Raw genomic sequence first — 13,504 nt, 5'->3', positions numbered from 1 at the left:
ATATAGTCAAGCAACATCCATCAGGAACCGAACAATTACTCATGGCTGCCCTTCCTCACGCAAAAAAGAGAGAGAGAGAGAGAGGAGTTATCCAAGCCGGAACTGATTACTAGCGGATTGTAACAGGGGTAGGATAAGATCGATAACTACTAGTAGTACGATGATAACTCTTTACCAACAAGGTAATCGGCCCTTCGGCCAAGCCAAACCTCCCGCAGCCCCTTTATAAGTGGCCCCTCTCGGCTCCCAACTTCCAATCCAACAAACAGCACCTATCCTCCCGGCTCGATCGATTTCTTCTGCACCTCTTGTGTTCAGTTTGTTTAGCAAGTTTTAATGGCGCCTCTCGGTGATGCTCCTGTGGCTGCCGCAACGGCGCCAGGCCTCGTCGTCTCCTTTGGCGAGATGCTGATCGATTTCGTGCCGGACATGGCCGGCGTCTCGCTCGCTGAGTCGGGAGGCTTCGTCAAGGCACCGGGGGGTGCGCCCGCCAACGTCGCATGTGCCATCTCCAAGCTCGGCGGCTCCTCCGCCTTCGTTGGCAAGGTACGCATGGATCAATCGCCGTCCGTGATAGCGCATGATGATTCTCCCGGTCCTTGCGTTTATTGCCATGCATACAGCCGCGCGCATTAGATCCGTTGTTTGGTTGGCTCTGATCTGATCATGCCGAAGACTGGTGTCTCCATACGTGGGATCATGCCGAAGACTGGTGTCGCCATAGGTGGGCCGCCGCTGTCCGTCTGATCCTTATTAGACGACGAGAATCGGGTGTTGACTTGCTTAGGATTACTGATTCTTCTTCGTTAGTAGTGTCAAATCGCTGATCGATTTCGTCACTCAGTTATATCATTGCATGCTCTGCAACGTTCTTTTCGGTCTTGAATACTTAGTCTCTTAGACTATTATTACCTTCATCTCAGGTCATTGATCAGTCCAAATCTAACACTAATCCACTCTTAACACAAGAGCAAACCTTTTTACCTTATTTTTTCAAAGAACAATTCATTATTTTTGTAAAGATTTATTTATATTCATATGGTCGGTGCAGTCAATAATACAAGTTAATTGAGACCTACAGTAGTTATTTCGCATCTAGATTTGTTTATATTCATATATGGTCGGTGCAATCAATAATACACACCCTTATCGCATATGAATTGTAATCGGATGATGATGTTTTTCTTTTCAGTTTGGCGACGACGAGTTCGGACACATGCTGGTGGACATCCTGAAGCAGAACAGCGTGAACGTGGAGGGCTGCCTCTTCGACCAGCACGCGCGCACGGCCCTGGCCTTTGTCACCCTCAAGTCCAACGGCGAGCGTGAGTTCATGTTCTACCGCAACCCGTCGGCCGACATGCTCCTCACCGAAGCCGAGCTCAACCTGGACCTCATCCGCCGAGCTCGCATCTTCCACTACGGCTCCATCTCGCTCATCACTGAGCCCTGCCGCTCCGCACACATCGCCGCCATGCGCGCCGCCAAGTCAGCCGGCATCCTCTGTTCCTACGACCCCAACGTGCGCCTCCCGCTCTGGCCCTCCGCCCAGGCCGCACGTGACGGCATCATGAGCATTTGGAAGGAGGCCGACTTCATCAAGGTGAGCGACGAGGAGGTGGCCTTCCTCACGCAGGGCGACGCCCACGACGAGAAGAACGTCCTCTCGCTCTGGTTCGACGGCCTCAAGCTGCTGGTCGTCACCGACGGCGAGAAGGGATGTAGGTACTTCACCAAGGACTTCAAGGGCTCCCTGCCAGGGTACTCCGTTAACACCGTCGACACCACCGGCGCCGGCGATGCCTTTGTTGGATCCCTCCTACTCAACGTCGCCAAGGACGACTCCATCTTCTACGTAAGAAACTAAATTATTATCAGCTGATTGAATTCAATTCCATTATGACTTGTGAGTAGTTGCTAATGATGTTGTTTTCTTTTTGATTGGTCAGAATGAGGCCAAGCTGAGGGAGGTGCTCCAGTTCTCCAACGCTTGCGGGGCCATCTGCACCACCAAGAAGGGAGCCATCCCGGCGCTGCCCACCACTCCCACCGCCCTTGAGCTCATCAGCAAGGACACCAACTAGCTCGTCTCGTAACGTCCGTCCGGGTTGAATCTTTGGTAGTTTAGCTCCATTTTTATTTATATTAGGGATGAGTTCAGTTTAGTTTGTGTGCCAGTCTTATCTTAATAGAAAGCAAATCATCTGTGATGATTTTAGTTGCTTCTGTTTGGTGGCAATCTTGTGTAATTAAGGAGGCTACTGATTGTTGTAGCCTTCACCCAAAAATTATCAAAGCCTTGAATGAGTGGACGTGTGTTCGGAAAAAGAAAAATGCCGTGCTGCTGGCTTGAGTTTATATGTGGTTTCATCTTCTGATGATGCGCAATTTCATATACTTATCATAAAATCTCGTTCTGCTGGCTTGAGTGGTTTTCTATTCAGATGCAACGTTAACTTATCTCTTTCTCCAAGTTTTCATCATCAGTAATGATTTTATTCTTCATAATTGATGAGCCGTCGACCATCATTCTGACCTCGAAAAGAGGCAACTCTGTTTCCTCCGTTTTGATCCTAATCATACTATAACGGTAAGTTAACTTGCTAGACAAGATGTACAAATCCCATCTTAGCATTCTACAAGATCCAACCAAATCACAGGCACTCACCTTGGCACCAAAGAAATGATCTTGCATAGTTTGTTTGTTGGAGATCTCTTCTTACCTTTTATTTTCTTTCTCTTTTGCATCCACTAGTAAGCATTCACATGCAATGAACATTAGACTGCCATCAATTAATTTTTATCCTTTTGGGCATACTTCTCATCTCCTCTTAATACTATATCTTTTTTCTTTCTAATTTCTATGCATGCTATGCAGCTAGATTCGCCATTCTTTAAGCTAAAACTCAATTGACATGTCAATATGCGGGATCCGCAAGGTGCATGCCGACCCCTCCATCTCACCGCGTGGGCACCTAGGAAAAGAAATAGTGGCGATGTGCCTACGTGCGAGAGGTAGAACTCAGGCCGCGGTGGCAGTGTGGCCGTGAGACATAAAATCACATGCCCTTTGCGGTGATAAGCACACCAACAAAACGAGGATGCGCCGACTTATAAAAGCTTCCAACAGATCGATTCTGTCCAGACCGGCTCTCTTCCGACCAGCCAGACATCAGGTTTTCTACTTAGGTTTTCTCTGCTTTGGAGACTCCAAGGGAATTCGGTGGGGGAGGTTCAACTCTCTCGGACGTATATACTGGGAAGTCGAGTGAAGAATCGGCAGTAGGGATATCTTTGCAATAAAACCAAGTGCTTTGCCAAAACTTGATAGTATTAGGGAACTTTGTGGTGGGGAACGTACTAGCATTCTTGACTTGGACACCTAGCCCACCACACAAATGAACAATCTTCGTCTTACTGCTACTCTGGATGAGGATCTCTTGATGTTTTAAGGGTGGCAAGAGAAGATGTGCTTAAAAAGGCCCCAATGTGGCTGGCATCCCATGAAATTCTCGCAAAGAGAAATGTATGAAAGACAGATACACCATGGCATTGGGAGGAAGACAGTGGAGTTGCGCTCCAAAATAGTTCAAGAACCCACGAAAAAATTGATGGGGGGCATGGAAAAGCCTCTATCTATATGGGAAATGAGGAGTATCCTTTTGTTGGAGTGGGGCACGGGCTCAAATTCGCGAGACTCTAGGAGCCGCCATCCGCGCTTTGGGATGAGGCCGTTGGTGACAAGTTCGAGCAATTCCTTCTCCGTCACTCCCGAGGGGAGCCAATCCCCCTGATTCCAGCTGGGCGGCGGCGCGAAACTGGCGGACAAGCCCTTCCTCACTCTTTTCTTCTTCTCCAGTGCCGAGGTCTTATCCTCGCCCATGGTGAGCGGGCGGGCAAAGGAAATTGAACGAAATGAAGAAGATGGTGAGGAGCTCGATCAAAGTGAAAGGGGATCCGGATTTTAACCCCATCTTTTCCAATTTATAATCGCAGGTGAATCCGCGGAACCAATCTTCAACCGTTGATCTTTCAATCCGACGATTCCTGTCAGCTTCGTGACACAAGGAAAGTGGGACATGTGGCAGCTTCTGGGCCGGGAATCGAGGCGCCCACGACCCCCGCCGCTATTAGGCGAGGACGTGCGCGTGAAATTTTTGCTGTTTGAGTTAAAACTCAAATCATCCAGGTTTTTGAAAAGGGACGCTTTATTATTTAAAAGATTTAGGCATTACACCCGGCCTTTGCATTACTAAGATGCATATAGCCAAAAAAATGTCTTCTCACACAAATGAAAAATAAAAGGCGAAATACAAAAACATGAAGAGTCCGTATAACGGCTAAGGCGGAGGGGGGTCAATCCTAAGATCATGCTGCCACCCATGCTGGGCAAAAGTATCCCTTGCCATAGCCTCCAATCGTGTACACACCTTCATAAACAGGTCTCGATTCTCCACGGCTTGTAGAGAGGGCCATAAACGAAGAGTCCCAGTACATATGTAGATAACCTGCATAGGGAAGTACTTTTATCGTTAAAAACCTTATCATTTCTACATAGCCGAAGCGACCAAATAACGGCAAGCGCTTCCACCCCGAGAAAAGTTCTAAACTTGTGATCAATCCCGTGTAACAAGTTGCCAAATACATTAGCAACACTACATGGAGGATACAAGCCAGAAACTATTTAGATGACTGACCATATAGAACGAGCCGATTTGCATTGGAAGAATAATTGTTTTATTGTCTCATCATGGTGACAAAAGACACATTGCGGACTTCCATGCCAATACCTCTTAATAAAGTTATCTTTAGTAAGAATGACACCGCGACGAAGATACCATGCAAAGATTTTATTCTTAAGAGGTATCTTCATCTTCCAGATCTTCTTATTATTATCAACTGGCGCATCAGACTGGATTAACGCTCTATACATAGAATCCACTGAAAATTTTCCATTCCCATGAAGGTTCCATCAAAATACATCAGACCCATGTGACAAGTGCAACGTGGACAACCGCTGGAGCAGGATGTTCCACGATTGGAGCCTAGGTCCAATTAAATCTCTTTTGAACATCACATTTGGCGGAAATAATTCCATTACCGTGGCGATAGTATCACCCTTGTGGCGCACAATGTTGTATAGAGCCGCATATTATTCCCAGTGTGTGGCATTTCCTAGCTATCTGTCCTCCCAGAATCTAATTTCCGAGCCGTTCTTAATCGAGAAGGATCCATAGCAGAAGAAATATTTCTTCGTAGCCATTAGACCCGCCCAAAAGTGGGAATCCATAGGCTTCCATTATACTTGGGATGACGCCTTGGAACTCACATATTTCCTCCTTAGGAGGGTTTGCCATACACCTTCTTTCATCAGAAATTTAAACAACCATTTGCCAAGGAGGGCCCTATTCTTAACCTCAAGGTCATGAATACCCAACCCGCCTTGGTCTTTGGGATGGCAAACCACACTCCATTTGGCCATTCGATATTTCTTTCTCTCGCTATCTCCTTGCCAAAAGAATCTTGATTGAAAATAATCCAATCTATGTAAAACTCCTTTCGACAATTGGAAGAAGGAAATCATATACAGTACCATATTACTAAGTACTGAATTTATGATGACCAATCTTCCACCCAGAGACAATAGTTTACCTTTCCAACTACTAAGTCTTTTTTGCAGTCTTTCCTCGGCGTGTTTCCATTCAGCATTTGTGAGTCTCCAATAATGTATCGGTATCCCCAAATATGTGACCGCAAACTGGCCCAACCCGTATCCAAACAGTTCAGCGTACAGGTGGGCCTCGTCTTGAGCCTCGCCAAAGCAAAACAATTCACTTTTATGAGAATTGATCTTAACACCCGAGAGTTGCTCAAATGCTGATAGAATTAGTTTCAGATTTCTTGTTTTCTCGAGGACATGATCCATGAAGAGAATCGTATCATCGGCATATTGAAGTATAGAGAGACCACCATCAACTAGATGATTTACTACCCCTTCAATTTGGCCATCAACCTTGGCATGCTCAATCATGATCGCAAGCATATCCACCATTATATTGAATAGCATGGGCGATACCGAGTCACCTTGCCGCAAACCCTTCTTCGTTTGGAAATAGTGTCCAATGTCATCATTGACCTTAATGGCAACACTACCTCTAGAAACGAAGCTATGGATCATAGCGCGCCACTCTGTAGAAAATCCTTTCATTCTGAGAGTCTGTTGAAGAAAGGGCCACTTGACTTTGTCATAAGCCTTTTCAAAGACTATTTTGAGAACCACCCCATTCAACTTTTTTCGGTGTAATTCATGGACTGGTTCATGAAGGATGACAACACCATCAAGGATGTGTCTGCCTTGCATAAAAGTTGTCTGTGAAGGACGAACCACATGTTCAGCAACCGAATTTAGCCTAATAGTCGCAACCTTCGTGAATATTTTAAAACTAACATTAAGGAGGCAAATAGGTCTATATTGTTGTATCCTTTCAGCCTCATTAACCTTGGGTAATAAAATAATCTCACCAAGTTTAAGTGAAACAATTCTAGTTGGCCAGCATGTAAGTCGCTAAACAAAAGTAGGAGATCCGGTTTGATGACTTTCCAAAAATGCTGATAGAACTCAGCGGGAAAACCATCTGGGGTATGGGGCTATTAGAAAAACCGCCTTTCTAACTTCCTCCTCAGAGTATGGGGCTATTAGAAGACGTTTTTCCTCATCAGAGACATAGGGGATGTCATTTGTTTGGGAGTCATCCATCGAGAAGTTTTCTTGTTGTAGGGGCTTCGAACAAATTTTTATAATAATTAGTGATATAAGATTTAAGTTGCTCATGCCCCTCAATTATGCCCTCGTCTTGTTGTAGGGAATAAATAATTTTCTGCCGGTGTCTGCCATTGGCGACTCCATGGAAATATCTAGTATCCGTGTCACCTTTCAGGATAAACTGAGAGTTAGAATGTCGATACCATTTGAGTTCCTCTTCACGTAGCATGCTAGCTATCTGTGCATTGGAATGACTCTTGATCTCGATTTCATGCTCAGATAGATGTCTAACCTCTGCCAAAGCTTCTAATTCATCAATGATAGATGAAAGGCTAAGCTTCTCCTTTCTGAGGATACCCACCATATGCCTAGCCCAACCACCAAGGAATTTATGTAATTCACGCATTTTGTTATTCCATTTGAGAATTGGAGTAGGCCCGACCATCGGTTTCTCCCACACTTCCTTGACCATGTCATGGAAGCCATCCCGAAGCAACCACCCAAGTTCGAACTTGAACTTGCGTCTATGTTGTGGTCGTGGCAAGCCCGTAGTTAGGAGAATGGGTGTGTGGTCTGATATAGCCTCGATACGAGGTAGAGCATGAATAGACACCATAGAAAATTTAGATTCCCAGTCGGTATCCATTAAAAAGCGATCTAGTTTCTCATATGTCGGTTTCGGAAGACTGTTCGCCCAAGTGAACTGTTTTCCAATCATGGAAACCTCTCGCAGATCTAGACCGTCGATGGCAACGTTGAAAAGGAAAGGCCAATGGTCATCAAACCTGCCATGACTTTTCTCGTTTGGAAATCGAAGCAAATTGAAATCACCACCAATAAGAATGGGATATGGATTATCTTTCACCAGATTAACCAATTCACGGAGGAACTCGGCCTTCAACTCATCCTGGGCTGCACCATACATGCGACGAGAGTCCATGTGAAGTTGTCGGCCTTGTTGCGAATATGGAGTTTAATATGAAACTCACCATTCGAACTAGCCAAAACATCCATAGTCCCCGTGTTTACGTCAAGTAAAATGCCCCCAGAACGACCTCTAGGCGCTCGTGAAATCCAAGTGAAGTCTATCCCGCCAAAAAGACGGTTAAGCAGACTTACTGAGAAATCACGTCTCCTAGTTTCAAAGATAGCCAAAAAGTCTAAATTGTATTCCCTATTACATTCTGCAATGAATAGAAGTTTAGCCAAGTCACCAAGACCTCTACTATTAAAGAACATGCCATTCATGAGGAATCAATAGGAGATTTAGAAAACTTCGCCCTCTTTGAGGGTTTGCGGCCTTTTTTGAATGGGAGGCCTTTGATTTATGTCCGGAAGCTGTAAGCTCAATCAATGAACTAAGTCCGGGTTCATCTAGGCCCACATCCGAAACCTGTCCAACTAAATGAGAGAGTAGCTAACCATCTGATGTGGCATGCAACTCCTCCTCATCTAGATGTGAGACAAAAGACTTGCCAGGAACTCGTGGAGTAACATTTAAACGGTCGTATTCCAAATGTCTCAAAGCGTTTGCCGAAACAGAAATATCCTTCTCATTACTTCCTAGACTAACACCAACATTATTCAACTTAGAAACGATGGTTGTAGCAGATAAAGATAAAAAGGATTTGGGTGACAACATAATACCTTGGCTGTCTAGATTATGCGCTTCTTTACGCCGCATAGCCTTGGCCAAAGAGTTCTCATCAGGGTTCATCCTCCCGTCGTCGGCAACCTTATGCCGATTACATCGGCGGGTAGGTGTCACACCCGATGAAGGTAGTCGCACAAGATTCGCTGCCAGAGGAGGGGATGAGGGTGGAGTAGCAATCCCCTCCCCGATAGTCTTAGATGGAGTCATTGCGTGAAGACGCCACTGTCGGTGAAGGAGTCGCGGACATCGAGTGTGCCACCGCGGCCGCCAAGGGATCCACCATGTCCGCGGTCGCGGGCGCCGAGGGACCGCAATGTCCGTGGTAGTCGTCGACGAGGGATCCGCGGTCGCCGAGAAAACCGCTACTTCAGTGGTAGCAGTTACCGAGTTGTCCGAAATGTCCGCGGTCGTGGTGGCCGCGGAGTCTGCCAAGTCGGGGGTCGGCCTGGTGGCCGACGCAGTCACCGTGTGACCAGTCAGGGCCGACACCATCTGCCTCGGCATAAAGGCCGAAGGGGCCCTAGCTGATCCCGCCTTCACTGGCTCTGCACCCGAAGGAGCAAGCTGACCCAGCGTCAATCCGTCCATGCATGCATTACCATGCAGAACACCAACGTTGGTGTGTGCACCCGAGCATCTGAGGCTGCTTGCAAGCTCACCATTAGCAGCGTGGGAGGTCACAATACCTGCGGACAATAGTGGCAGCAAGGAAGGATGAGTCACCGCCAAGACCACAGGCCGGGTCGGCCCTCTGTTCAGTGGGAGAAACAACGCTCGCTAGCCCACGCTGTTGCACTTGAGTGTTGAGTCATGTGAACATCCTTAGCATTAGCCGAACTAGATGACTGCAGGTTGGAGGAGAGAGCAGCATGCTCGGAGGTATCCATGTCATCATCCTTCTCCTTTCCAGTGTTATCATCATCCGCATCATCACCTTTTCACCTCCAAATAAACGGGACAAATTCTGGGTCTATATGAAGTGTGCCGGTTCACTCCTGAACGTGAAAGCATATCCATTGAGTTTAACGATCACATCCGTGGAAAAGAAATGTCCCACATCATCTTTCTCCTTAGACATAATATGAGTGTTAGTCATGGCTACCAGGATACGGACTATCCCACGACCTCTCAAGCTGATGAGATTGTTAGCTCAGTTAAGCTCACACCAGATAGGCTAGGCTGCTTTGTTTTAGTTTTGCGTTTAAAATAATGTACAGAAGGGTCGGATGTGACCCATGCATGCATGACGATCACGTAGATCGTGGAGACGCAGTTAGCGGGCGATCTCCTTTTCTGTTACCTGAACTCTCTCCTGGTCGTGGGCCTTGGCTGTGAACGCAATCGCGGGACCTCGCGCGTTGTGCGGATCATAGTGGCCAGGCTGGGAGAGAAAGTCAGCTCGTTTTGTATTCAGATAAAAGGAATGAACGAGACGGAAAACGCTGCGACGGTTAGGCAGCACAAACCTCTCTCTCTCTCGTTCGTCTACCTCCGTCTCTCTCGCTTGACCTCATCTGATCGCTCTCACTAAGTCCGGCAACGACAATTGGCATCAGAGCCGTGGTGTTCGATCCACTCTCTGGTGGCCGGCGGTGTCTGATCCGCGGCGTACCATGTCAGATAGCGAGGAGGAGAAGAAGAACAAGAGTGGCACGAAGTCGCCGCTGAAGACGCCTTCATCCAAGGCGCAGCTCGCGCGCCTCACCGGCAGCAGCGGCGGCGAGCACCGCGTGGTGGAGCGTGTGGTGCGAGAGGAGTCGGGGGCGTCCATGATGCTCACGCGCACGAACTACCAGGAGTGGGCGCTTGTGATGCAAGTCAAGTTGCAGGTCGCCCGTGTCTAGTCCGCGGTGACCGACGACGCCGCCGACGAGAACGACGACCGGCGCATACTGCAGATCATTCTCACCGGCGTTCCGCCAGAGATGCTGCGTGTGATGCCGCAGAGGACACGGCGAAGACGGCGTGGGAGACCATCAAGACGATGCGGATGGGCAGTGAGCGTGCTTGTGAAGCCAAGGCGCAGGTGCGCCGGCCGGAGTTCGAGGATCTCCGTTTCAGAGATGGGGAGTCCGTCGAGGACTTCGGGCTGCGGCTCGCCGCCCTCGTCGCCGATCTGGAGTTGTACGGCGACCCCGTCACCGACCACAAGGCAGTCTAGAAATTTCTCCGAGTGGTGCCGCGTCGGTACCGCCCAATGGCCATGGCGATCGAGTCCTTGCTTGATCTGAAAACCATGTCCATCGAGGAGCTTGTCGGCCGCTTCTCTGCATGTGAGGATCACTACGACCTCGACAACGGCGCGCAGACCGCCGGGCGCCTCCTGCTCACTCATGAGGAGTGGCTGGCCCGGGAGAAGCTGGGCGGTAGCGGCGGTTCATCGTCCGGTAGCGGCGGCGGCAAGAACAAGTCGCCGGGCAAGGCCAAACCTCACGGTGGCGGCGGTGGCAGACCTGCACCGGGCAGCGGCGGCATGGGAGGATCGGGCAACTCCAGCGGCAAGAAGAAGGGTAAATGCCACCATTGTGGCAAGACCGGACACTGGGAAAAGGACTGCTGGTCATGGCTGGAGAAGCAAAAGGAACAAGGGAAGAAGGAACAGGCTAACCTCATCCGCGATGGCGGCGACGAACATGATCAGGGGCTGCTCATGGCAGTGGTCACCGATGTCAACTCCGCACAACTCGTCGTGCCGCAGGCTGTCTTCCTGAATGAAGAAAAGTTGATCCTTGTTCCCTCGCCCGATGGTCTCTGGTACTTTGACACTGGTGCGTCTAGTCACATGACAAGGGAGAGAACAATGTTTGCCAAGCTCGACGAGGGAGTGCACGACACTGTGAAGTTTGGTGATGGCTCTATCGTGGCCATAAAAAGCAGAGGTGTGGTTGTGTTCAGGTGCAAAAATGGAGATAGAGAGCACTTTCAGATGTCTATTATATCCCCAGCCTCCGCAGTAACATCATCTCAGTGGGTTAGCTTGACGAAGGAGGATGCAAGATTGGGATTGAGGGCGGAATGATGACCATCCATGATCCGGTCCGGCGCGTGCTAGCTCGAGTCAAGCGCATGGCCGGCAGGTTGTACACGAGCGTAATCTCCATTGATGCTCCTGTCTGCCTCCTTGCCAAGTCTGACGACATCACCTGGTGCTGGCACGCTAGGATGGGACACCTGCACTTCCGGGCCTTGCGTGCCATGTCATCGAAGCAGATGGTGCGTGGCATGCCGATCATAGACCGCGTCGAGGAATACTGTGATGGCTGTACGTTGGGCAAGCAGCACCGCGCGCCCTTCCCTCAAGTTGCCGGATACTATGCTGAACAAGGGCTTGAGCTAGTCCATACAGACTTGTGCGGACCGATTACGCCAACAATGCCCGGAGGTAACAAGTACTTCTTGTTGGTAGTTGATGACTACTCACGTTATATGTGGTTGGAGTTGCTGAAATCCAAGGACGAAGCACACCAGAAGTTCAAGCGGGTGCAGGTAATGGCTGAAGCAGAGGGGAGGTGCAAACTCTGGGCATTTCAGTCAGACAGAGGCGGCGAGTTCAACTCGCTGGAGTTCAAAGAGTACTGTGATGAACAAGGCATCAAGCACTACACAACCGCACCCTACTCTCCTCAGCAAAACAGAGTGGTGGAGTGTCGAAACCAAACCGTCGTCGAGATGGCGCGCTGTCTCCTCAAGAGCATGGCGGTGCCGTCGTTCTTCTGGGCAGAAGCGGTGAAGACGGCGGTGTATCTCCTTAACAGGGCGCCAACACGCAGCCTGGACGGAGTGACACCGTATGAGGCGTGGCACGGCCGCAAGCCTAGCGTGCAGCACCTGCGCACATTCGGGTGTGTGGCGCATGTCAAGAAGCTCGGCCCCAGAATCACCAAGCTCTCTAATCGCTCAACCATGATGATATTCGTTGGTTACGAGGAAGGATCCAAGTGCTACCGTGTGTATGATCCGACAAGCAAAAAGGTACATGTAACACGTGATGTTTTGTTTGTGTAGGATCGAAAGTATGTCTAGAGGGGGGGGGGTGATTAGACTACTTGACCAAATAAAAACTTAACCTTTTCCCAATTTTAGTTCTTGGCAGATTTTAGCTATTATAGGACAAGTCAAGCAATCATCACACAATTCAAGCAAGCATGCAAAGAGTATATTGGCAGCGGAAAGTAAAGCATGCAACTTGCAAGAATGTAAAGGGAAGGGTTTGGAGAATTCAAACGCAATTGGAGACACGGATGTTTTTCCCGTGGTTCGGATAGGTGGTGCTATCCTACATCCACGTTGATGGAGACTTCAACCCACAAAGGGTAACGGTTGTGAGAGTCCACGGAGGGCTCCACCCACAAAGGGTAACGGTTGCGCGAGTCCACAAAGGGCTCCACCCACGAAGGGTCCACGAAGAAGCAACCACCCACAAAGGGTCCACGAAGAAGCAACCTTGTCTATCCCACCATGGCCATCGCCCACACAGGACTTGCCTCACTAGAGGTAGATCTTCACGAAGTAGGTGATCTCCTTGCCCTTACAAACTCCTTGGTTCAACTCCACAATCTTGTCGGAGGCTCCCAAGTGACACCTAGCCAATCTAGGAGACACCACTCTCCAAGAAGTAATATATGGTGTGTAGGTAATGAACTCCTTGCTCTTGTGCTTCAAATGATAGTCTCCCCAACACTCAACTCTCTCTCATAGGATTTGGATTTGGTGGAAAGAAGATTTGAATGGAAAGCAACTTGGGAAGGCTAGAGATCAAGATTCATATGGTAGGAATGGAATATCTTGGTCTCAACACTTGAGTAGGTGGTTCTCTCTCAGAACATATGAATTGGAATTGTGTATGTGTTCTGATGGCTCTCTCCTCGAATGAAGAGGAGGTGGAGGGGTATATATAGCCTCCACACAAAATCCAACCGTTACACACAATTTTCTAATCTCGGTGGGACCGAATCAATAAACTCGGTCGGACCGAAAATGTAAACCTAGTGACCGTTAGAGATTTTCGGTGGGACTGACATGCAACTCGGTAGGACCGATATGGTTAGGGTTTGGGCAAAACGTAATCTCGGTGAGACCGATTACAC

The 13,504-nt window shown here is 48.7% G+C and overlaps 1 protein-coding gene across 1 annotated transcript; it reads left to right on the top strand.

The window, feature by feature from the left end:
* Positions 1-215: 215 nt before the first annotated feature.
* LOC119298339 (fructokinase-2-like) lies at positions 216-2,307 on the top strand. The gene is made up of 3 exons (XM_037575781.1): positions 216-546; positions 1,193-1,855; positions 1,950-2,307. The coding sequence occupies exons 1-3, from the start codon at positions 337-339 to the stop codon at positions 2,082-2,084; spliced, it is 1,008 nt and encodes a 335-aa protein (XP_037431678.1). The 5' UTR covers positions 216-336; the 3' UTR covers positions 2,085-2,307.
* The last annotated feature ends 11,197 nt before the right edge of the window (positions 2,308-13,504 follow it).

The sequence above is a fragment of the Triticum dicoccoides genome, chromosome 5A (genome assembly GCF_002162155.2).
Source record: "Triticum dicoccoides isolate Atlit2015 ecotype Zavitan chromosome 5A, WEW_v2.0, whole genome shotgun sequence".
NCBI lineage: Eukaryota > Viridiplantae > Streptophyta > Magnoliopsida > Poales > Poaceae > Triticum > Triticum dicoccoides.
Note: the sequence above shows the minus strand (reverse complement) of the source record. Positions and strands in the feature narration are given on the sequence as shown.